This window comes from Marmota flaviventris, chromosome 5 (genome assembly GCF_047511675.1).
Source record: "Marmota flaviventris isolate mMarFla1 chromosome 5, mMarFla1.hap1, whole genome shotgun sequence".
Classification (NCBI taxonomy): domain Eukaryota; kingdom Metazoa; phylum Chordata; class Mammalia; order Rodentia; family Sciuridae; genus Marmota; species Marmota flaviventris.
The window spans coordinates 64,843,163-64,870,604 of NC_092502.1; the positions used below are offsets into that span (position 1 = coordinate 64,843,163).

General features: G+C 32.2%; 1 protein-coding gene across 6 annotated transcripts in view; it reads right to left on the minus strand.

The window, feature by feature from the left end:
* Tcerg1 (transcription elongation regulator 1) overlaps positions 1-27,442 on the minus strand; it is a 65,360-nt gene that overhangs the window by 8,736 nt on the left and 29,182 nt on the right. For 4 of the 6 annotated variants that reach the window (XR_011707591.1, XM_071612262.1, XM_071612261.1 and 1 more), the window contains 10 exons: positions 21,626-21,786; positions 20,450-20,506; positions 20,232-20,298; positions 19,109-19,159; positions 17,597-17,732; positions 16,691-16,780; positions 9,663-9,781; positions 4,599-4,749; positions 899-1,063; positions 413-595 (listed from right to left, as the gene is read on the minus strand). Coding sequence is in view for 5 of the 6 variants with exons in the window: in XM_071612262.1 (XP_071468363.1) it covers positions 413-595; positions 899-1,063; positions 4,599-4,749; positions 9,663-9,781; positions 16,691-16,780; positions 17,597-17,732; positions 19,109-19,159; positions 20,232-20,298; positions 20,450-20,506; positions 21,626-21,786 (1,180 nt within the window). In the remaining variant the exon portion in view is untranslated. The remainder of the gene's footprint in view (positions 1-412; positions 596-898; positions 1,064-4,598; positions 4,750-9,662; positions 9,782-16,690; positions 16,781-17,596; positions 17,733-19,108; positions 19,160-20,231; positions 20,299-20,449; positions 20,507-21,625; positions 21,787-27,442) is intronic. The other 2 variants (XM_027927716.2, XM_027927715.3) reach the window with 1 other exon arrangement.

Genomic DNA, 27,442 nt, shown 5'->3' on the forward strand with positions numbered 1-27,442 from the left:
TCAAGAAAGTTTCAGGGTATCTCCTGGGGTCAGTACACCTTCAGTCCTACATCTCATACCATCTACATGTACAATAATTGATCATCACAATGATGACCCTAAATCATCAAGAAAAAAGGCCAATTATTACTATGGCAGGTAAGTGAGTAATTAAGATGGCTTTCATCAACAATTAAAAAATTTTGAGACCAAACAATTATGAATTTTCATATATGCAAAACATCTAATTTCCAAATTTGTTAAATAACTAATTTCCCTATTCTACAGTGCTAATACCAAGTATTTGATTTTTAAAGCTTTGTAAACAACAAATTATCTCTTGTAGTCAAAGAATGTTAAATGTTCAAAATTAGGCAATATAACAGATTTCTGATATCTAGTACTTTAGAAGGGGGCGGGGGTTAACAAATACCATGTCAGACAGAAGAGCCTTGAAATTCTGGATAGCTTCTTCTCTTTTGTGTTGCTCTCGCTCTCGATCTATTTCTTTTGTTTGTTCCGAACGAGCTTTTTGAACCTCCCTTTCCCTTTCCCGAAGGCTTGCCTCAATGCGGGCTTGCCTTTCAAGTTCCTTTTCTTTTTCTGAGTCTAAATTCTGTAAAAGTAAAATTATATTATTTTTCTCACCAACTCCATCAAAATATGGTTTCATAGAATAATTAGCTTGCCAAAAAAAAAAAAAAAAAAAAAAACACACACTTGAATCTAGTTTTTAACCAGTATCATTCCCAAATCAACTACCAGATTTTTATGTTAAGAATACCAACATCACAAAACATACCGTTTAAATAGTTAAGAATTATTATTCAGTTATAATGGTACAAGTAACACAATGACACTCCACTGTCATGTATAACTTAAAAAAAAAAAAAAAAAAACAAGTAAACACAATGGTTACCTTGGCTATTTTTTCAATGTACTGTTTGAAAAGGTCTTCTCTCATTGATGAACTATCCACTGCTTTGTAGCGTGGATCGCTTTCTACTTTGTCTTTTACTTTGCTCCACCGAGACTGACTGTCCAAGTGATGATTTGATAATAGTTCAAAGAAATCTGATTTAATCTATATTTTAAAACAAGTAGTGGGATGGGAGAGAATAATACATCATGATAAAATTATCATAGCTAAATATTTACAAGTAGAAAAAATAACATTTACTTACCTTAAATATGAGAATAACAACTTTAAAAATGCATTTAGAATAGAATAAATCTTAGTAAAAGAGGATAACAGAATTGCTCCTTTATTTAAAAAATAAAAATCAATAAGCATACAGACTCTCACTTAAAAATCTGTCAAATTCAAAATAAGTTGTATTTTATAAAGAAAAAACAACATAGAAATAAAACTTTTTTGGTTTGCTTAACTTTTGACCTCAGAATTGCCACTGTTTTCATGGAGAATATCAACAGGCTTATGAATTGATAGCAAAATAACATCAAGTTGGCAAGAATGACATCTTAAAAACTGATGAATAAATTTTTCAATTATTAAAATAGGAGAACTCACTAAGCACAAATATTAAGTCATTACAATAGTGTTAAATGCCTAAAATCAAAATAGGGTAAAAATTTGTATTCTGGTAAAAAGAGCAATGTTTGTCCCTTGACATATAAGAAAATAATTTCTACATTGATCAGAATTAATCATTATCAAAAGAACTACTTTTAAATTTTCTGTACTTTTTAAGTATTTGTCAAATACCATACTTAACTACTAAGTACCAAAGATAAGAATTAAATAATATTAATTCTTAAGACCCTACTCCAAAAACAGGAAGAAAAAGTAAAAGCATTTATTTTTACAAACTTTTGAGGACCTAAATGTTTTAAAAATTCAATCTTATTTTAATTACTTTGTATTCCTACCACAGATATGTTCCCAGTGTAGCCAAAATCATTTCAACAAAGGATTCTGACTATGTCAAGACCCTCCCCACCATAGGGATTAAATATTTCTGCCTAAGGGAATAAGAAATTAGAAATGCAATCAGAATTTAAGATGTGTGTACAAAAAGAAATGAATCATTCCTTCTGCCTATTCCTACCCTATCAATCCCCCTTACAACCTCATTTCTCTTATTAAAGGAGGTTAAGATCCTTCCTGGAAAACATTTGTAAAGTTATAAGAAATATATCATCTACATCAGAAATATTTTTTAGAAGAGAAGAACTAATTAATTGTGGATCTCTCCACCGCTGAATTTGGCTCTTAATTCCATTTACATTAGTGAGTAATGTTCATAAACCCAATATTTCAAGACAGTTATTAAGAAAACACTCATTTGGGCTCTATCACAGTGCTTCACAAATTGTCTATGGTGAAGGACATTTTTTAAAGCAACAAATATTTTAAAGCAACAAATTTTCAGAATATACAAAAAAAATTGTCATAAAAAAGAAAGTACTTGATAGTAGTGATATAATTTCTATTCATCTTGTCTACTTTGTATGATGAAAACAAATTCCTAGATTTGTTTAAAAACTAAGTGCAAAATTTACAACACCTATGTTAAAACACACAATTTCTAACAAACAGGAATTTTTCTAAACCAAAGAAATTCATATTAACTTAGATAACCCTATAAAGTAAGGGTTATCATATAGTTTTTAAAAATTTATCATATATAAACAAACCATAAGTAAAATTAAATTTTAACTTCCTTTCATTGGGAGAGATTATCATGGCAGGCTATAAGTGGCTTATCTGTGCAAGTTATTTGAGAGCTGTATCAATGTTATAAATTGTCATTTACCATTACTTCAAGTCAAGATCCAGATATTCTCCCTGTTTTCTTCCCTATTACAAAATTATTTAACTTATTTAGCAGGAAATTTAAAAAAGAGAAAAATACCAACTTCATTAAAAGAAGATTAATTCCATTACATGTAACATCAAGCGTGATATTCTAAAATGTATTTGAACCACAACCTTACAAAACTTGCTTATAAGAAAAAAGTAAACAAATAAACTTATAATCCCAGCAGCTCAGGAGGCTGAAACAGGAGGACTGAGAGTTCAAAGCAGCCTCAGCAATTTAGCAAGGCTCTAAGCAACTCAGAGAGATAGTCTCTAAAAAAAAAAAAAAAAAAAAAAAAAACAAACTAACAAACAAAAAACACACAAAAACTTGCTACTTAAGAAAAAAGAAAAACAGATTTCACCAGAAGTCAGTTAATTTTAAGCCTTTATAGACAATATACTTCATAAGAATATAAATAATACAGTGGAAGTCATGAAAGAAAAGTCATAAAATTTCATGTATCAAATATTCTCAGAATGTGAATATAAATATACTACACTTAAACCCTTAACAATTTCTCCTTTGATAGACTAGTTAGAATTGATTTTGCATTTGTTAAACTGGCTCAGATGTTTCCCTTTAGCAATTTCCTGATTTATTATTACTTTGCAATTAAAAAAAATAGATAATTTACTTATATATCATGTCTACTTAATTTCATTTTTTAAATTAACACATTCTGGGCAAAATTCTCACCATTTCACAAAGAAAAGTACTAAAAAAAAAAGTTAAGTACAGGAACTGAGAAGGGCTAATGTTATCATATAGAGATACCAATTCTTTCCTCACTAGGGAATCCCATAATAGTTTGCAGGTTAGATGACAATTGTCAGACTGCACTGATTAGCAGGCCGCACAGCACAAAACTGTAAAGTCTACCCACTCATTATAAAACAGAATATACAAAATAGTTACAAAAAAGCATTCAGAGAAAGAAAATTAGGTTAAAAATGCAAAGAAACACATTCAACTTGTATAAAAACTATCATACACTATTAAACATTTAATTACTTGATTTTCTTTCAGGTTATTCTAGAAGTTAAATGAAACAAACTATTCATTAACATTTCTTAATATAAGCTGTAATGTTTTAACTTCCCAGAATAAGCAGTGATTTTAAATGTCAAGAATGATTAGGTTCCAGAGGTTATTTCCCCCCATTCATAAAGCACACCAGGACGCTAAGGAGAATGGCTGCATGTTTTGATGGTTCACACACCACTGGTGCTCTCTCCCCACCAATCTGCCTCCTCAGTGGTGAGTGCCTCTCTACTCCTGACATTGCTATCAAATGACATTTGGAATTTATTAATCTTTTATAACTGACCTTTACTTTTGATAAGCAATAATTTATATGTAAGATAGGTTCACTGAAAGATTAGAAAGTCACTAAAATGCTATTTTTTTAGGGGGTAAAAAAAAAAAAGATAAAGAAGAAGTTCTTTGAAATTCAAATGTTAGAACCTATGAAGAGTTTTGAAATCTTAGCAGGCATTTAGCAGGTCCCACTGAGCAGGCAGTCCTAAAAGCCAATTCTGCACTTACCAGGCATTTTAGTGTTAATAAAATGTAAAGCAATCCTATATAATTTAGTGCAACTACTAAAATAAGTATCATGGAAGTAAACTGATAGCACATATACATATAAACAATTGTAAAAGATAACTTAAAAAAACAAAAAGCAAACATAGGTCCAATTATTTATGCCCATAAATGAGGTTAGAAACAGCACCAGATTAGTTCTTTCCCATTCACATTCTCATGAACTGCACAGTGGAACTGAAACCATCTTACCTTCTCACCTCTGGTCTTCGAATCCTCTTTCTCTTTCTTCCTTGCAGCTGCCACAAATTCATTAAACAATGCTTCTCTATCTTTCATCTTTTCAATTGCTTTGAATCTTGAATCTTTAGCATGTTTGGCTGCAAATTCACTAAAAGTAACTCTGTAACAAAATGATATGTGTGCTAACTTTGGTTGAGCTACTTCTGCGTGTAGAGAAGATATCATTTTCCCAGTAAAAATATATACCAGACACACAAAATCCCAAAATCTACCTAAACAATGAATAATAAGACACAAAAAGAACAAGTAAAATGGGCTAAAGAGTGAAAATGCGATTAGTAACCTTTATGCCATCAACATGGAATTACAAATAGATATATACATATGCGTACACACACAAACTATTTTAAAAAGAAAAAAAAAGAGGCAGGAGATCAGAGATCAAAGAATATCTATACTTCAACAGATTTAGGAGTTCATCTACTTTTACCCTAAAATGAAACCTGTTTCTAACTGTATGAAATAACTCTTACTGCATTAGCTTTCTTTCCTTAAATAACTATAACCCTGTACAAAGTGTATGAGGCAACTAATTTCTAGGGATCATCAGAAAACAAGAGAAGAGAAATTCGCAAAACAAGTCCTATTGCCATTGACCCTCAGGCAGTTTTCCTTCCATTTCCCAGAAAGCCAGACTGCAAGTGGAGCATAGTGGTCCCAAAGCTACAAGAGGAAAATATCTGAGCTTGGGTGCTAAAAGAGTAGAGGAAGAAACTATAAAGATTCCCAATGAAGCTGGGCATGGTGGTGCATGCCTGTAATCCCAAGAGCTAGGGAGGCTGAGATAAGAGGATTGAAGTTTGAGGCCAGTATCGGCAACTTAGCGGGGCTCTAAATAACTCTGAAAGACCCTATCTGTAAATAAAACATTAAAAAGGGTTGGCAATGTGGTTCAGTACTTAACAGCCTTTGGGCTCAATCCCTGGGACCCCCTCCCCCAAATCCTAATGACTCCAGAGGCTAAAGCAGGAGGATCACAAGTTCAATGCCAGTATCAGAAACTTAGCAAGATCCTAGATCCTACATCAAGATTAAAAAATAAAAAGGGCTAGAGATGTTTCTAGCTCAATGATACAACATCTCTGAATTCAATTCCCAGTACAACTGGGGTTGTGGGGTGGGGAAGAAGAAGAGGAGAAGGAAAAGTTATAGAGAGAGTAACCCAGAAAAATCCCACTTAGGGTGACTTCTGAAGAGTCCACAGATAAAGCCAAACTGCCCAAGAGTTTGGACAACCAGAAAATGCTTTCCTACCATGGTGTCACAGGGTTAAGAGCAAAAAAGAAATAATAGAGATTCATCAGTGCTGGAGGAAAAACAGTTATCAAGCTAACAAAATACACAAAATATCCACAAGGGAGAGAGCTAGGAGGTTGAGAAAAACACATCTACCCTAACAAATTAAAGCCTAAAATTAAGGGGATACCTGATAATTAAAATGTCTGTTGAAACAAAAATTCCCACTCTTCACCTGAAGACAACAGACTGAGTCTCTACATATCATCCACAATGTCAATATTTTCAATAAATTAAAAAAAAACCACAACAGAAAGAGACTTGTAAGTGATAGGGAAAAAAAAAAAAAATTTATGTTAGTAAAAACTGAACACAAAATGTCCAGATGCTATTCTAAGAAGACAAGTACTTAAAACGGCTATTTTAATAGCATTGGAAGAATTAAAGATTTTAAAATAGGTTCCAACAATTGAAAATATGGTCTTAATAAATGAAGAGAGAGGAAGTTTCAACAGAGATACGAAAAATAGAAAACAAGAATTTAACCTGCAAGGAAAAATGAACCTGATACGTCTCATGTGAGAATAGATATAGTAAAATAAAGAGTAATTTACTTTAGGTTTAGATCAATAACTATCATCTAATCAAAAGAGATCAAACAAACAAAAAAGATTAGAGGGTCCTGTAAGATAATATCAAACACTTTAACATATGTGTAAATAGAACCCCCCCAAAAGAGCAAACAGTGAATGAGGGCAGAAAAAATACTAGCCAAAATCTTCCTAAATTCGATGAAAACATCAATTTACAGACCCCCAAAGTTCAGCAAACTCTAAGCAGGTTAAGTTATAATGTTAGGTGTTTTTTAAAAAAAATATGAATACTAGGCATTATAAACTTTCAAATATATTTGGTAGATATTTAAATATTTGAAGTATTCAACTTAAAATAGTAATAATTTTCTAATAAAATACCCCATATGTTTAGCATATTTTAGAAGGAAAAAGCTTATCTTCCCCTCAAAAAACTATTCCAATGCAAAAAGAAAAATACACCCTTATATGTGTTAAAACAAAAATTGTTACAACTTATTTTTAAAAAATTAACTGATTAGAATTTCAAAGTTAAGACATTAACTAAAAATTTAAAAATAGCACTCATAGGTAACTTATTTTTATACTCTGGGTAAACAAAGCCAGATTATAATTATCTTTTGTATGAAATCAAATTAGTCACAATGTCAAATTGCATTAACTCAATATTTTGAACAATAGATTATACTGCAAACCTGGTTTAAAAAAAGAATATGCAGCCTTAATAAAATTTTAAAGTAAAACAAAAATCTGTATCCCAGAAAAAGGATAATAAAGTCCATTACATCTGTGTTCATATAAATTAAACACCTTGTTTTATAATTTTAAGATTAAAATAACATATTACTATGCTTAAAGAATGAATCTTTTAAAACGCAAAACCAAAGTGTAGAAGTGAAATTGAATCATTTTACACATTACTTATAAAATAAAATATTATCTTTTATTATAATGAGCTAAAATGAAATCATATCATTAGATTTGTGTGCATATTTTTTTTAACACGACTAATACTTAATCCTGAAAAACACTACTTTAAAACACGTTAAAACGAAATACTTTTGGGGGAAATGAGTGAGTTGGTGGTAGGGGTCCAGGCAAGATGGAAGTATAGTTGACCATAGCATACCTGAAATTTCCATTTAAAGAAAAAGACAGAGAAGGAATAGGCACAGTTAAGTAATGCTCAGTCATTTTTTCCCTTGGAACAATCCCCAGCATTCTATATTTACTAGACGCTATTAAGACTTTTGTGAGAGTGGTTTTCCAAATCAAAGCAAAAAATTAATTCCATGGACAGTATTCTCACTTTTAAGTTCCTCGTTTGCTTCTACTAACTAGAAATGGGCCTAATCCATATGTTAGAATTAAATGTACCAAAGTAGAAATATAGCACACTGTGTTTTTTTTTTTTAATTTTCTGAAGTAACCTGCATTGTAGAGTTACTTTAATAATTCTATCTGCCCAAAAATAACACCAGCAGGATACTGTGATTTAATAAGACTTAGATCTACAAAAGGAAAACCTCTTTGGAGTTTTGATTATTCCCAGACCCATAAAGAGTTTTAATAACTAGATCTTATTAAATCACTTGGAAATAAGCTACAGATGTCATATACCTTCATCTATAACTATTTCAGCATGCAACTCCTGAGAGTAAAGCTGTTTTCTACCATAACCACAATAACTCAGGAAAATTAAGAATTTTCAAATATAATTTACTATCAAACATATATTCCAATTTCCTCAACTGCCCCAAAAATGTCTTTTATAGCACAGTCAACTATGACCCATGAATTTATCCTTCTAACTAAGAAAAAAATCAAGACCACTTGAAGAGTCTGAAACTCTACAACCCCCTGAAGAATATTACATTCTTCATGGTCACAAATACTCTATTACTTTTATTTTCTGAAATTTGTTTTAATACCATAGGTTTCGTTTCACATTTCAAAAATAAAACTATACCAAATATATTATCTACAACACCATCACTCTTCCCTACCTCCACTAACAAGATGAACTTTTATACACAGAGACTCCAGGATTCTACTCTATAGTTTTAGAAATTTTCCATGAGGATAGGGACGTAAAGCTCACTAGTACAGTACTTGCCTAGTGAAGTACTGGATTTGATCCCCAGCATTGCCAAAACAAATACATAGTTTCATAGCTAGGTGTGATGTCACACACCAGTAGTCCTAGCATTTGGGAGGCTGAGATAGGAAGACTGCTTGAACCCAGAGTTCAAGGCCAGCCTGGGCAACATAATGAAACCTTGCTCCAAAAACAAAAGAAAGGAAAAGAAAAATTTCTCCATGTACCAAGGTATGCACAGCAACCTAATACATTGTTGTTCCAACTAATCCATAAATTAAGAATAATTCTCCCTACTGGTACTCTTCTGCACAATACTGGGTTCAAGTTAAAATCCCAACTTCACTACTTAATTTGATTTTCTTACCTTATCTGTAAAACAGATATGCCATAAGTATCTAAATATTGACTATTCTGAATATTCAATAAGATAAAAGATGTATATATGAAAATGTATTCTTTTAAGTTCACCTAAGCACATAGAATATTCAATAATTGCTTTAATTACTGTTATAATGCTAGACATGAGTTTAAAATGTCTCATTTTCTTGATCCTTTTCATATATAACACACATTAACAAGCAATTTAAAATGTTACACAAGATAACGTAGAAAAAAAAACTTAAAGATGAAAAGTCCTTTACCATTTTAACTGAATCAAAATAATTTTTCTTCTCTGCAATTTATTATACTTAAAACTTTATGAAGATAAGAACAAATTTTATATCATTTACCAGTCCCTGGAGAACAATTTATTCCCAAAGGGAAACATTTAAATCAAAGGTAACCTCCTTAGGGCACCTGCAGGGGTCCTCTAAAGGATACATTTTTTTCTTTCTTTCTAGCCACATCCCAGCCTTTTTATTTTTGAGACATGGCCTTGCTAAGTTCTCAAAACCGGCTTTGAACTTGCAAGTGCCACCATACCTGGTTAAAGGAAACACTTTAAGAATAAAGATTAAAATGGTAGAAACCAAAGTCAAACACAGCTTTTCATATCCAAATATCCAAAAGGTAGAGATATATTTTTAACTTATTTTAAGAGGAAATACATCGTTTGTTATTTATCAGTAATGAATCACATACCTTGGATTAAACTTTGCTTCTTCCATCATTTTTTTGAAATCTTCCTTGGCTTGCATTATTTTGTTTTTCTTTTCCCTGCGTTCCTCCTCTGCCCTGGTCTTTACATACTGATCAAACACCTATCATAAAAATATACCAATTTGACATGTCAGTCTTTCATACAGGTAATTTAACTATCAAAAATGTCTTTGTCCAAGCTGTAATAGGAAAAAAACCTTTAAATATAGGTAACTAAAATCAGATTATCTATGTAGCAAATTGTGATCGTTTTAAAGATTCAATGAAATACTTAGCATACCACACTCTGCTTAGGTATCCAGAAAGGGGGAAAAATGCTATTTAATTTTGGAATATTCCCCAGTTACTTATTGTAATTTCAAATAATTTTAGAAGTATTAAGAGAAATCGTAGTCCTTCTAATGTCTTCTAGAAAAACAAAAACCAATAACATGGAACCTATAGTTTAATTTTATTTCAATGCTTCTCTTTAAGACTAGTTTCACCAAAATGAGTAATTAATATACTCTCCACTACTTAATAACATATCGTTGGTTACTTGTGAGGCTAGGGTGTGAGGATGATGAATCAATACAAGGAGAGCCTGGGCAATACAGGCAGACCCCACACCAAAATAAATAAAGTGCAATCAAGATAATAACTATACGTCTAATTTCCACCTTCTTCAAATCCTAATAAAATTATTTATTTATAAGTCATAAACCATAAAAGGCAGGGAAATGAGAAAGAGAAAGCCACTTGAGAAGTTGCAAAGCAAATGAGCAAGTGGTAAAGGATATAAGACCTGAGAGAGAAATTATCCAGCAGTCAGCGGGGCGGGGGGGAGCCATTTATTTATTTATTTGTTTAGTTATTTATTACAGAGAATCCTCAAACAGCTCAGAAACTGATAGCACCAGACACTTACATAAGTGTGGGTGTGGTACAGCTACAATAAGGAGTATCTGATGAAAGCCTGTTTAAGAAGCTATTCAATTGCTAGATCTCTTAACCAGCTTTAAGTTTCTAGACACTGCAGTTCTTAAACTCCAGTAAAAGACAAATACTATTCTACAGAACAAAGGAGTGGAGAATCCTAGATAGCAGATTGTTTTTGTACAGTTCAAAAATAGTTTTTACATTTCACAAGGGTTAAAAAAAAGAATTTCATGACACATGAGGAGTAAATCCATATTTCAGAGTCCATAAATAAAGCCTTTATTGCAAAAGTCATGCTCATTCCTTTACATGTATTTATGGGTGCTCTCACACTAAAATAGCAGATACAGAGTTGTGACAGAAGCGGTATGGTTCACAAAGCCTAAAATATTGATTATCTGATTCTTTTCATTAAAAATTTGCTGGGGGCTGGGGATGTAGCTCAGTTGGTAGAGTGCTTGCCTCGCATGCACAAGGCCCTGGATTCAATCCCCAGCACAGCAAAAATAATAAAATAATAATAATAAAATAAATAAAAACTTGCTGAGCCAGTTCTACAAGTAAACAAAATCTCTCTGAATTGGGGAATCTTGTATTTGTAATGAGGATACCAGACCCAGAATGTGGGGATTCTCTAAATACATACCAAATATTAATAAAGTTCTCTCAGAACCAAAGCAACAAGACTTGTACCCTTTTACTGGGATACTACTTACCAAGAAATGAACTAGATAAAGCTGCTCCAGGGGACTCTCAACAAACCATCCTAAATCACCCCACAGTAGACTTTTCAACCTTGGCACTATTAACATTTTGGGGTGAATATTCAGCAGTATTTCTGGCCTCTAACCACTGGATGCCAGCAATACCCCTTCAGTTACGACAATCAAAAATGGCTACTAGAGACAAAACTGCCCTGAAGCCAGCACTTTGTAGTCAAAATCCCTAATCATGAGGGCTCATTCAGATGCTAAGAGCACCCAAAGATTCCGTGGTCCTAATCTTGAGGTAAAGGCTATAGATATAAGGAAACATTAAAAACAGAGCTTTATTATCAAAAACAACACCATAAAATGATTTAAGATTTAAGTTAAAAGGAAAAAAAAAATCCTAAAAACCTCATACAATTAAGACAATTGCAGCCATAAAACAAGATAATAAACACACAAACCCAAAACAAAACAAAAAAAACTCTAAGAAACTAAAAGGGATGAAATGAAAATCTAACTGAGAGTTGGGTGACAAATATAAGTTTAAAAAAAAAAAAAAAAAGACAAGGAAAAAAGATTTAGGAACTTTGTGGCACAATTTGGGAACAACAAAACAGAAAACCAGAAGGGAAAAAAAAGGAATGCAGGAGAACTTCCCAGAAATAGAAGATGTTTCCATACTGAAAGAGCCCAGCACAATGGACTCTTAAATCAGGGCATATAACATAAAGAGATGTTAGAAAAGTAAGGAATAAGGAAGAACCTACTTGCTTACAGAGAGTAGGAAAAATGAGCAAAGGAACTGATAACGGGATGGCTTTAAAAACAACACTGAAAACTAAAAGCAGAGCAATATCTTCAAAATCCTGAAAGAAAAAAAAGATTACCAACTCCAAATTCATATAAAAAAAGGCTTTATTAAATATGTAAGAATTCAAAAATTTTATTTCCTTTGAATGCTCTCTTTCAGATAAATTAAAATGAATAAAACAAAAAAGAAAAGGCTTATAATGTAGAGAACAAGTGACCGAAAAAACAAAGAGAGATGAAGGCAATCCTCAGGATATCTATATGGAGTCGTCATGCTGAAAGACAGCAGCTACACAGCAAGTGTACAGGTAACCAGTTTATAACAAAGCTAGTCAGAAAGACAAGAGAAATGCTTTAGGTAGATAAAAGCCCTCTAATGTTTTTCCTAACACAAAGTATAGAACTATCTGGCACTTTAAATATGGAGACAAACATCTTTGCATGAAGTTTAAAAAAAAAAAAAGTTTCCTTTAATATACCATAGGCACCTTTCCAGGTTAGTCTCAAAATAGTGTATAATCACCAATCTTTAAAAGCTGTACAGAAATACCTACAATTACCTAACCACCCCCTATTAGACATATCGGTAACTTTCAATACCCTCTAAATAAACCACTGCTATAAATCATGTGAACGTATTTGTATGCTGAAGGGAGGGAGAAAGTTATTTCAAACTCCTTTCTCACCTATTCTTACTTATAAAGTTTATAAGAGAATGTTTATTAACTTTCTTTTGAGGTGCTAGAAAGAATTCATATTCCCTCCTCTGGAATATCCCAGGCCAATGTTAGGAATCACTCTCTCTGAGATACATCTTAAAGAAAATCAGAAGTTTTTCTTGTTTGTTTTTCAATTTAAAAAGTTTTTTTGTTGTTGTTTTTTTGGGTTTTTTAGGTGTAGATGGATACAACACCTTTATATTTTTATGAGGTGCTGAGGATTGAACTCAGTGGCTCACACATGCTAGGCAAAAGCTTACCACTGAGCTACAGCCCCAGCCTCAGAAGTTCTTTTAAGCTTCCAAGTTTCTCCAAATTATTTTTGACATACTTTCCAATATACTTGGCTGTATGTTCTCTATTTTAAGCAATTATTTTCTTAGAACTGTAACTCATGAGCAAAATGTTATAACACAGGGCATGATAGTGCATATCTAAAATCCCAGTGACTAGGGAAGATGGGACAGGAAGATTTCAAATTCAAGGCCAGCCTCATCAACTTAGTGAGGCCCTAAGCAACTTAGTGAGACTATGTATCAAAATAAAAAACAAAAAGGGCTGCATATGTATAGCTCAGTGGTAAAGCACCCCTGGGTTAAATCAGAACCCCCGCCCCCACCGCAAAAACTATAATACACACTGGGAGAGTCAATAGATTTATGGGCCTCAACAAAAATACATTAAATTCTATAGCACCTAGCCCTTAAAGGTACATTCTGGGGTGCTGGTAAAACTCTTTATTACTTGATCTAGGTGATTACATGGCAGATCTAGGTGATTATATGACAAGCTCATTTAGTGAAATTTCATTTAAGATCTTTAGACTTTTCTGTGTGTAGTTTTCTTAAGTATTTGTCTCCATTATTTCTCATATCCATTTCATTTATAATTTCACATTGATTTAGTGAACAATCCTAGATGGACCATCCTGAGTAATCACACAGGTAATGTTACCATGCCATAATACTATCAACATTAAAAAGCTTGACTAGTACAGTATATTTAACTGTTTATTTTGATATAAGAAACTACTCATTTTAAAGTGTTAGCATAACTATTATCTACATCAGAACCTAAAATTCTGAACGGAAACAATCTCATTCTTTTAAAAATGTTATTCATTTAAAAGTTAAACCTAACAGACAAAAATATTTCTACCCTCTCTTAAGTGACCTTTTATCCAAAACAAGACTAAAGAAGTGAAACTGTATGTTAAAATAATTTTAATATAAAATATCTTTTATACTAATGCAAACTACATGTAAATCTACAAATAACTAGGAAAAGACAAATCAAAGACATGCCATTTTAGATTATGAAGCTTTCCAATGAAATTATTTGTTTTTCAAATCAATGCACAAATTACAGATATGAAATTACAAAGTACAAATGGTTAACTTAGCACCTTTGTTTTTTCCTTGATTTTATATTTCTATGCAAATATATATTTTATATTTTATACATATATTTTATATTTCTATGCAAATATATATATATACACACACACACACACACACACACATACACACACATTTATATACACATACACATTAATGCCAGATATTAACTTCTCCTCTCCTTCCTTCCTTTCTTAAAAACAATACTGTTTTTTAAGAAAAAAAATGCTACCAGGCAAAAAAACTTTAGGTAGGGTTTTTGTTTAAAATAGAATTACAGGGCTGGGTTGTAGCTCACTGGGAGAGCACTTGCCTAGCATGTGTACGGCACTGGGTTTGATCCTCAGCAGCACACAAAAATAAATAAAGGCATTGTGTGCATTTATAACAAAAAATATTTTTTAAAAAAACAGAATATACTTCTCAAGTATAATTCTATTATGGAGATAATCACCATCAGCTTGAAGAATGCCTTCAAATGGGTCAAGAATTTTAGTTCTCATGTTACTTATGATTTCATTCAAATAGAAATAATATGCAGTACCATGAAGAATTAAGTCACAAAACATTTAAAATAAGACTTGGGATATTTAGATTAGGCAGTGATTCAGGCACTATACACTGAACAATGGACAAAGCAACATTCCAGCCTTTATAGAATTTATATTCTATAGTAGGAGATATACATTAAACAATGTAATTCTAGACAATTAGAAATGTGCCATGCAGAAAATAAAGAAGGCAGAGATAATACACAGACTGATCAAAAGGCACCTGGACAAGTACCTGAATGAAATGCTGGAGCTGACTATGCTAATACCTGGAGGAAGAACATTCCAGGCAGATTAAATAGCAAATACCAGAAAATGATGAACTTATTCAAGGACTATCAAGGCTAATGTGACTACAATGAATGAACAGCACTGAGTACATATAAAATGTTTTACCCTACCTGAAATGGAAAACATTAAGACAGTTTTAAGCAAGGGAACATTGACTACATTTGATATCACTTAAACTTTAAAACTAGTCTGGCTGGTGTGTCGAAAAAGAACTTCACTAAGAGGAGCAAGAATGAAAGTAGGAAAACTGATTATGGGCTACACAAATGATTAAGAGCTGGTTATAGTGGCTTGGATTAGGATGTTGGTAAGGAAAATGGTGAATAAGAGGTTAGATTTAGAAAATGTTTTGAAGGTAGATTTGATGATATAAAGGAAATGGGAAAAATGAAAAATCAAGGCTGATTTATAGGTTCTGCTAGGGCCATCAATTGGGATGAAAATGAGATGATCATATACAAACAGTATTAAAAACAAAAATGGGGGAAGAGGATATAGCTCAGTTGGAAGAGTGCTTGCCTTGCCTGCACAAGACCCTGAGTTCAATCCCCAGCACCAAAAAAAAAAAAAAGGCTATCAAGCTTGAAACACAGATGCAAATTTATAAATCTTCTCTATTCATTGAAGTTTATGATTAGGCTTACATGCAAAAAACATACCATCTGTGTGAATTTTCTAATCATTATATTATACATATTAAAGATGAACACTGGGGCTATAGCTCAGTGGCAGAGCGCTTGTGTGAGGCACTAGGTTCGATCCTTAACACCACATAAAAATAAATAAAATAAAGGTATTCTGGCCATCTACAATTAAAAAAAAATTTTAAAAAGATGAATTCTACTGTTACCAAAAGAAATTTCATAGCTCAACAGCACTATAGTTAAGTGGCTCAAATATCAGCAATTCACAGAGATCTGTGTCAGAATGATTCTGACAATTCAATAATTAAATAAATTCGAAGTGTACAATACTTTAAAGAAAAAAGCAATCACCATGAGATAATAAATGGAAGCTCAGTAATAAGGTAACTCTAGTTCAGCAGAGAGCCTGAAGTGTCCATCATCTAAGATTAGGATGAAAACAGTTTAATAGATGCTACTTAGATCTGAACTTGTGTGTGTGGTGTATTTAAGACACAAGTATATGCCTTTGAGTACTATCTATATACATACACATGTACATACTGGTAAAGAACAATATGAATAAAAATGTTCATCGGTGGTCTAACTCTTGGCTAGGGCTATATATGAGTTTTCCCCCACTTTTTACTCATCTTTATTTTGCCATTTTCCTCCAAATTTGCATTTTTTGCCCAATAAAAAGCAAATGAATAAAGCATTTGTAATAAATTTTAAAATCTCCTTACACATGTCCTCACTGTGTATGTATCATAAGAACAAAATGTTTAAAAAAAAAAAAAAAAAAAGAATTCGTCCTGTCCATAAACGAAAACTTATCCAAGTATTTCTGAGGCAGAAAAGTCTACACAAAGGCCCATAAATGACTATGTACTCAGATGAAAGACTATTTTTGAAGTACTGTGTTAGGGGAAAAAAAAAATTATGCTGTCAAATGACATTTACTTTTCTTACAATGTTATTTTCCTTTTACCTGTTTTCTTTCTTTAGGATTGAGAAGTAAATATCGAGGATCAAAAACTATCTTGTGCAACTCTTTCTCCCATGTTGAAAAAGCAGACACCTTTAAAATAAAAAATGTATTGCCTCATGATTAAGTTTGCTCTAAAAACATAAAGGTCATAATTTTTCTTGAAATCTACAGGACATCTGTTTATAAAGCAGACATAAAAACCAAACTGAAAGTTTCCATCACTAATAAATGACAAGCAGCGGGAGGCTAGCAATAGCAAATTTCCACACTAATTGGCTCTGAACATTTCTGTATTATATAGAAATAACACACACTTAATTACTCATTAAAACAACCACTACTGTGTGACATTTAAAAAAAACAGTACATCAGAAAAAGCCTTGAGGATTTGCATTTTGATTTCCCACACTATCTCCAATCATGTGAACAATGTTATGATTTAAAATTGAACAGTCATACTCATTCAAATAAATCTGTGAATATAACCCAAATGTTGAATTTCTTTCTCAATTAAGTTTCTAAAAATATCAAAAAACAGCAGTTCTCCTTACACCAAAAGCCACTCTGAAGATATTTAAAGAAGAATCATGTATACCTTACCTATCCGAAGTAGTCCGCCATTCTGTAATGTTAATACTCGTAATATATTACTCACCAAAATTAAATGACCCAATAAATGTTAAATGTTATTTGTACTTAAAAGGACAGTAAAATGGGATTTAGTGAAACATGATATAATTAGCCAAGGAAAAGGCTGTTTCAAAGAAAAGGTACAAATTAAGTTGATAGGGTTCCCTTAATCCCCCCTACAACATGAGCACTAACCTTAGATTTGACCTTTTAGCAAGACATATTTATATTACTTATACAAAACAGAAATATCTCCCCCAAAGATTGTTTTCTGACCCCTCTCTCTAGCAGCATGTCCTTGAACTGCTTCATTCGGGCCTCCAGAGGGACAATGGCCCTTTCTCGGGCAGCTTTAATTTCAGCTTCCATGGCAGCTTCTTTCTCTGAATCAATGTCTTTATTATCATCTCGCCTATGAAAAATAAAACATAAGGCATCAACTGACAAAATATTAATAACAAATTATATTAAAATCTTAAAATCAATGGAATTTTCAAGACTCACTACTGAGCAGCATATTTTTGGCAAAAACAAGTTATATTGAGGGTTTAAAATGACTTCTAAGGGATAAACAACTTTTAATCTAATAATAAAATTACAAGTTTCTAATGATGTTATAATGGATGCATTGTTAGGGAAAAAATATATATATATATACCTTTAATGTGCTGTCTCTCCCTGATACTAATTGATACAGAAAGTAAACTATCTTACAAAGTGGGTAAAAAAAAGTGCATAGCATTGATTATAAACTATGTGTTAGACTCAAACAGCATAGGATGTAACTGTTTTAGTTCTTGAAATGATATAGAAAAATGGTATTCTCCAAAATTTTTATATTATAAATTCATAAAATACTTTTAAAATCTAATAAAAACTGGTATTAAGTCTTAGTAATCTCAAACATTTATTTTGAAAATAAAATATCTGCAAACTTGGCCAAGTGGATATGTGAGATATATACCTTACCTACCTGACATTTTTATTACTCACTTTCTGGGTGATAAGTTGAGATTTAAGTTGAAGGACAGGTCCCAGAGAGCAACATAGGCCCAGGAGTAGTTAGGTAGTAGTAGTAGGAATTAGAACTGTTCATCAATGACTTTTTAAACTACTTCTTGTTCCTCCAAAAATGTATCTCAGGACTAAGGGCAGGCCTGTTGCTCATGTGGTACTCAAGTAAAATTTTAAACATGAAATCAAGTCACCTCTCAACACATATTACTATGAAAAAAGGCCTATTCATGTAAATAATCCAAAAAGGAATTCAATAACTCAGGTGTATTTGAAGAAATCTTTTTTAAAAAATATGATCTGCTAAGTATATAGCATTAACAAAGTTGATTATTTTTCCTATAGAAATCTACTGGTAATTCAAAAGCATGCTATATAGGAAACAATAGGTAGCCCAGGAGATTTAAATGGTACTAAGGCTAACCCATAAATATGAGAGGTAAATAACAACTTAGGGAATGAATCAAAAGAATAGAAGACAGAGTCCATGACCTGCAGGAACTTAGCGAGATAGTCTGTGACCTAAGATATGCACAAAACAAACAGGTAAAAGCAATTTGCCAAACAATATACCCTCTTAAAATAATTTATTTAAGAAGTATTTAAATAGTTAAAGAGTTAAGACATCCAAGAAATATAATAACTAATGAAAGTAAATAACCTTTATAGAATTATATTAAATGAAAATGTCACAATACAAACTATCACTATCTATCTCAATAAAAGAAATAAAAGAAAAACTAAGCCAGGAAAAATAGGCTTTTAGCTTTGTACCTAAATAGAGAAGCTCGGGCAATCCACATAAAGGACTTCTTTGACATTCTCCTGATAAAAGCAGTTAAAAACCTTACAGAGTTGTCTATAAGAACAAACAATTAAAAACAACCTAAAAGTTTAACATCATAGAAACATCCAAAATTATGGTATAAACAGAATGAATACAGTCATTTATAATAATTAAGAATACAAATGTCTTATTCTAGAATTTTTTTTTTTTTAAAAGAACTGATAACACATTTGGTCAAGAACTAAAAAGTCAACTATAAAAATGAGAATAGCTGTGTCAAGGTGACAGATTAAAAGTGATTCTCCTTAATATCTTAATTTCTTTAATACTGTTGCCAATAACATTTTTTTTTTTTTTTTAAAAAGAACCACCCTTGACAGGGATTATTATACTCATTCCTTGCCATAATTTGGCTGCATTCAATCTGTCCTTTTCCAATTAGGACTATAATTATACAGTCCCTAATAATGTATCCAAGCTTTCCTTTTTGCTGCTAAATAATGGTCCCATTCCCACAATACACACACACCCCTCTATCCAACCTTCCACCACCCTCCCACCTCCCATAATAGGTAACATTCATATTTCACCCAATTCCAGAGTACTGGCCAAGCTAATTCTTCTGTTTCTAGCAATATTTTTTCTCTCAGAGTACTTTCTAAGCTCACAGGCCTACTTCATACCAAGTAGTAATGACCAGACCCAAGGACTAGGTTAAGTCATAAGATAAGCATATAAAGAGAGATAAGTATGTCTATTTTTATGAAATTTCCAAAATGTTATTTGCTGGGATTTGTATGGGAAAACTGATTTTAATAAAATTTAGACATAGTGAATTTTTATAAAGAATAATCAATTAATTCCTAAAATGCCACTGAGTTTCATAATACATATTGGAATAACCAATCTTCTCCAAATCTGGCAACAAAAAGGATACCATTTCTGTATTATAAAACAAAGATATTTAATATCAAGTCTAAGAGAGCAACGTGACTTCTGCATCCTAGTAACACAAATAGTACCTTGTGCCTTGCAATCACAAACTGATAATCTAATCAAAGTTAAAAGGTAAATCTATCTGGAATCACACAAACTATATATATTACTTACTTCCGCTTTTTTGCTTTGACAGGCTCATCTTCATTAATTTCTTCCATTAGTTCTTGTTCTTCTTTAACTATGAGACAAAATTTAATTAAAACTTTGAACAAAATAAGCAGGCAATCACTGAATTATATAGGCATAGATTCTGCTAATCACTACCAGAACACTTCCTTTAAGCAGTTAAAAAAAAAAAAAAAAAACTAATTTATAGGTATTTCACTCACTTGCACTCATAGAGAATTGCCACTTTTGGATGGACAGCATTGTTGGGGTTGGGTGCCCTGGCAAAAACATTTCAAATAGTGTTATAAACAGTTAAATACATACATTTTACGACCATTTCTTTAAAAACATCATTATTTGCATAAAACATCCACTTAATACTCATTTTTATAAAAAATCATTAAAGTATAATAATGGTTCTCTTTATCCTCCCTTTACATTCATATTGAAAATTTTCTTATACAAAGCTTAGTTTTACAAATACATAAAAATTTCCCTGATTTTGGACTTATAATACATTTTTTGATGCATTTTAATGTATTATCAACTAAATGAATCAAATATTTTGAAAACAGACTCATAAAAGAACAAAAGTAAGTCACATACTTTCTTGGCATCATTTAATACTATGGTCATAAAATATTACTATCATGCCTATAAAACAAACATTGCTAAAGGAAACAAAATAGGTGCCTATACCTTCAGTACTAAATAGGCAAATTGCACTTAGTGGGAAATTACTAGTAAGCAGAAAATGTCCAAACCACATATCTAATAATACATGAAAATCTCTCAATCACTAGAAAGACATATATTAAGAGTTGTTTTACTCATAGAATTAAATGATTTTTGTGCTTCTATACTACATGAGGCAGGGGGAGTCTATAAAAACACATTCATATCAATACAGGCAAATTGCCAATAAGAAATGTACAAAAAATACACAATGAAAATTTTATAATTATTTGTACTCAATGTATTGAAATGCTATTTAAATGTTTAAAACAAGAAAATTTTAGTCAACAAAATATTAAAAAATACTTTGTGCACTTTTTGATTACTGCCAAAAATATATATATATCACTGGTCCCAAAAAGTGCCCAAAGGCTCACTCACTAAGGAGTGCTTTAGTAGTAGTAATAAGCATAAAGCAAATAACATCATCTCCAGCATATCTACCGTGAACTAACTGAAAATAATGATAAAGGACAATAAGCTAAAAAAATTTTTTACAAAACACAATATTATCCAAATTCTTTGTATTTTTACCTTCATCACACCAAACCAGCATAGCAATCTACTTTTAAAAATTAAATATTCCTAAAATATCTTCACTTTCTATAAAAACATTAAAAAAATATTAAAATTAGAGGAGAAATTCCTAATTTAAAACTCACTTAATTTCTTCATGTCTTCCAATCCTTTTTTATGAGGGGGTTCCTGAATAATTTTATCAACATCTGCCCTTCCAATCAAATCATCAGGTCGGTCCCACATAGAAAGACGAGTGGTAGGATTGTAAAAAAAGACCCGTTCATCTCCAGTCCAAACCACACACCTAAGAATTGATTAAAAATATCATTTTATTATATTAAAGAAAATATTTTATAGCTAGGTTTTTTTCATTTCAGCCCGTCAAAAGGAAGAGGGCAAGAACATGTTCCTCTTACTAACAGTTATTTACAGACAACCAAACAAGGCCATTAGAACAGAAAAGAGCTGCCTGGCTAAGGTAAACACAGCAGTGAAATATACTAGGGGTAAAAAACAAAACAGGAAGAGCAAAGCAATTTGTGATCAGAGTTTAGAATGCTTAGGAACTTGATTTAGCACTCAATTTGAGAGTACTAAATTTTAAACCATCACAAAAAATGAATTCATGGCAACAAATAATGCTATTAACCAGTTCTACAACTTAAAGAACAGAACATGGCACCCCACTTATCACATCATAGTTCCTAATATTTCTTATTATTGTTACTTATTATTATTTAATAATAAACCAAAATTACATATGCAACCTTCTCTGAAGAAGTGACTACCACACACTGATCCTGTGTTTTATAACTAGGGAACTTCATAACCAGGAATTAAACTCAGGGGCACTCCACCACTAAGCCACATTCCCAGTCCTATTTTGATTTTATTTTTTTAAATACTTTTTTAGTTGTTGTTGGACACATGCCTTTATTTTATTTATTTTTATGCGGTACCGAGGATCGAACCCAGCACCTCGCACATGCTAGGTGAACACTCTACCGCTGAGCCACAACCCCAGCCCCTTGTATTTTAATTAGAGACAGAGTCTGGGTTGCTTAATGCCTCACTTTTGCTAAGGCTGGCTTTGAACTTGCGATCCTCCTGCCTTTAAATTTAGAACCGCTTAATAGCATTATTTGTTGTCAATAAATTCATTTTTTGTGATGGTTTAAAATTTAGTATTCTCAAAATGAGTGCCAAATCAAGTTCCTAACACTTCCCATTTCTCCCCTTCACAAGTTCCCCATATGACAGTGGTCCTCAGGCAAAGCAGGCAGCTAGATATCCAACAGAAATGAAGTCCTTTGACCAGACAATCAAAATTTAATCAATAGCTGTCAAGCCTAAAGTGACTAGATGTTCAAACAATAAAAGAGTCTAAAGCAATAACAACAACTAGAATTATTGACAAGAAAAAAGACATTACGCTTGAAATGAATGACAAAATAAGAGTTCTAAATGGAAAAACAGAAGTTGTAAAAAAGAATCAAATGAAAATTTTAGAAATAAAAAATAACGGAAATTAAATTTTGATGGATTGGTTCGAGGGCAGAATGGAGACAACAGAGTAAACCATGAATTAGAAGATGGATCAATAATTATCCCACCAGAAGAACAGAGAGGGGCAGGAAAGAATAAACAGAATTTCAGTAAACTATGTGATTGTAACAAACCGTTTAACAAATGTCACTGGATCCCACAAAAACAGGAGAAAAAGGGGACAAATACAAAATCTTCTGAAGACACAATAGCTAGAAATACCTCTCAAATTTGGTAAAAGACATAAATATACACATTAAAGAAGCTCAGCAAATCCCATTTAGGATAAACCTCAAGAAAACCAGTCCTGCATTATTTCCTATGTTCATATATGAACACACAAACCAGTTTAACTCCACACTATGTACAACCCACAAGAATGGGAAGCTGCACATGTATGTATAACATGTCAAAATACACCTTATTGACATGTATAACTAAAAAGAACAAAAAATTAAAAATAAATAGAATTAGTCCTAGACACAAGATAATCAAACTGATGAAAATAAGGGAGGAAAAACTTTGATAGCAATAAGGGGGGAAAAGAGCACAAATAATACAAACTAGGAAATTATTCCAATGATCATGGATTTCTTATTAAAAAATAGGGGCCAGAAAACACTAAAACATCTTTAAAAGTTCTGGAATGAAGAATTACCAACCAGAACTCAACATCTAGCAAAAACATCCTTTAGAGATAAGGGCAAACAAGATACTTTAGATGAAGAGATCAAGAGATTTCATCTGTAGAAGACCTGTTTGACAAAAGTTCTTCGTGTTGAAAGGAAATGACATTAAAGGAAAACCTGGATCTTTAACAAAAAAAGGAAAAACAACAAAAATGGTAAATATAAATGATTTTTTCCTACATTCTTTAAAATATTTTGTGGCTGGGTTTTCATCCATTTAACCGTCATATATATGATACCTACAACTAAGATCAGTGAGTATAGGTTAAAAAAAAGAACCTGAAACCAAGGTTTCCATTATTTTATGGGACATGGTACAATATTAACTCTAAATAGACTGTGGAGGTTAGGTATGTATAATTCCTAAAGCAACAACTAACACAAAAATGCAAAGAGGAATCACCAAAAATCCAAAACATTAATTACATGAAATGCTATACAAATTCAAATAATTCAGTTGAAAATAATAAGAGGAACATAAAAACAGGTAGATAGAAAAGACAAACAGAAAATAACAGTATTCTCAAATCCAACCATATCAAAAATTATGTTAAACATTAATAGTCTCAACACTCCAATTAAAAAGCAAGAACTGGGGGCTGGGATTGTGGCTCAGCGGTAGAGCACTTGCCTAGCACGTGTGAGGCCCTGGGTTCGACCCTTAGCACCACATAAAAATAAATAAAATAAAGATTTTTTAAAAAAAAGACATTAAGTAGGTGGCACATTAAAAAAAAAAAAAAGCAAGAACTGACAATAGATAAAAACATAAGACACTACTAATAGCTGTAAGAAAGTCTGTAAGAAACACACTTTAAATACAAAACCAGAGAAAGGCTAAAAGATACATCATGTAAACAAAGAATAAAAGGCAACAACTGCCGTTTTCCAAAAAAGAGAAATGTTGAGACAAACTGTATAATGAAGAATAAAGAGGTTCATTTCATAATAATAAAAAGGACAATTATTCACCAGGTGGACGTAACAGTAATAAAATGTTTATGTCTATAATAGTTCAGAATAGATAAAAATGAACCAAATTCAAGGGAGAACTAAACAATTTTATAATTATAGTAGATCAACACCATTCTCTCAGCAAATGAGAGACCAAACTGACCCAAAACAAACAGCATTCAAATAGAAGATGTACTGAACAAGAATCAGAATTATACAAAGTACACTATCTGCCTGCAGAACAATTAAATCAATAATTTAAGTAAGATATCTAGAACCCAAAATATCTGGAAATGAAATAAAAGTCTTCTAAATCATGAATCAAAGACAAAATCAAAAAGCAGAATTTAAGGTATGGACTAAATGACGGCAAAATACACCATATCACAATTTGCAGGATGCAACTAAAGTAGTGCTTCAAGGAAACTTAGGGCTTTAAATACTTACATTACAAAAGAAAAGACCTTTACCAATGACTTGAGAAAACAGAAAAAGCATAAAGTAACCCTTTTAATACATTAAAAGGAAAAGCTACTGCCGGGCGCAGTGGTGCACACTTATAATCCCAGCAGCTAGGGAAACTGAGGCAGAAGGATATGAGTTCAAAGCCAGCTCAACAAAAGCAATGTACTAAGCAACTCAGTGAGATTCTGTCTCAAAATACAAAACAGAGCTGGGGATGTGGCTCAGTGGTCGAGTGCCCCTGAGTTCAATCTCCAGTACCCATCCCCAAAAAAGGAAAAGGTACCATGACAAATAACATTTATCCCAGTAATGTAAAAAACAGTTTAACATTCAAAAGTCAATAAAATTCCCTAGATTAAAAGAATGAAGAAAAAACTTGATTAACAGACTTGGATAGCTGATTAAAAAAACACTAGCAAATGAGGAATAACAGGAAACGTCTTCAATATGTTAAAGACAACTGAAAAGTTTATAGCTACTATTTTAACTGATGATAAAAGATTAAACTGTATGTCACTGACATCAGAAACAAGTATGCTCACCTTTTCTATTTAGCATTGTACTAAAGGTTGTGGCAATAAGAAGTGGGAAAAAATAAGACATAAAAGGTCAGAAAAGAAGAAAACATTTCTATTTGTAAATGATGAATCTAAAAAACTACTGTAAGGAATGAATTAGCATGGTTCTGGAATACAAAGTTGATACATAAAAATTTATTCTATTCTTACATACAATCCGTAGAAAATAAATGCTCTTTTAAAAAATTTAATTTGCAACAAATAACATAACATGTAGGACTAAATCTAGCCAATTATTTCCATTCTACACTAAATAATGTTCAAGTATGTTAGTCAGCATTTTGTCACTAACATCAAAATATCTGAGAACAACTTAGAAGAGTAAAAGTTTGGTTTGGGTTCAGAAGTCTCAGTCTACAGTGAGCTGACTCCATTCTTCTGGGCCCTGGGGTAAAGCAGAACATCATGGTAGGAAGGTGCAGCAGAGGAAAGCTGTTCAGCTCATAGCACTGGGAAGCAGAAAGCAAGATTGAGGCACCAGGAACAAAATAAAACTCTTTCCTTCCTTCAGCCACACCTACATGTCTATAGTAGTCCTTTCAAATTATTAATCCATGAAATGGATGAATAAACTGATTAGGTTATAGCTCTCTTAATCTAGCCATTTCTCCTCTGAACATTGTGACTCTGGCTATCACACAAGCCTACTGGGGGACACATCATATCTAAATCATAATACAAAGAGATATTAAAGACCTAAATAAATGGAAAGATAAATTATGTTCACGAATTGGAAGAGACAATATTGTTACAATGTCAATTCTAACTTTTCTAAAGATTCAGTGCAATCTCAATCAAAATTCAAGCAGGGGTTCTATATATGTGTGTGTGTGGACAGAGATGTCTTCGGGGCTGGGCTTGTGGGTCAGTGGTAGAGCACTTGCCTAGCATGTGTGAGACACTGGGTTCAATTCTCAGCACCACATATAAATAAATGAATAAAGATCCATCAACATCTGAATAAATAAATAATATTCTCATGTCAAAAAACTGCCCAAACCTAGTAATGTGCAATCTAAAGTACATAGGAATGAAATGTATGATGTCTACAATTTTCAATACATCTGTAAAACAAGATTGAGAGATGCACTAAGGGATGGATATATAAGTAATTACACAAATATGGCAAAATATTAACCTACAGAATCTAGATGGTTCATCCATGTGCGCTTAGAATTATTTAAATGTCAGTATCAAATTTTTCATAATAAAATACTGTGAGAACACTATAGAAACAAACAAAAACTATAGAAGTACACAGGAAAGAGAAAATTATATGCCACTCTTGTAAACACAAAATCGACTTAAATTCAGAGATAAAATTGTTAACTTAAGCTGGGCATGGTGGTACATGCCTGTAATCCCAGCAATTTGGGAGGCTGAGGCAGTTGGATTGGAAGTTCAAGACCAGCCTCAGCAATTTACCAAGAGCCTAACCAGGGGCTGGGGATGTGGCTCAAGCGGTAGCGCGCTCGCCTGGCATGCGTGTGGCCCGGGTTCGATCCTCAGCACCACATACAAACAAAGATGCTGTGTCCGCCGAGAACTAAAAAATAAATATTAAAAAATTCTCTCTCTCTCTCTCTCAAAAAAAAAAAAAGAGCCTAACCAACTTAACAAGACCCTGTCTCAAAATAAAAATAAGAAATGGTGGGGATGTGGCTCAGTGGCAAAGCACCCGTATTCAATCCACAGTATAAACAGTATAAAAAAAAAAAAAAAAAGAATT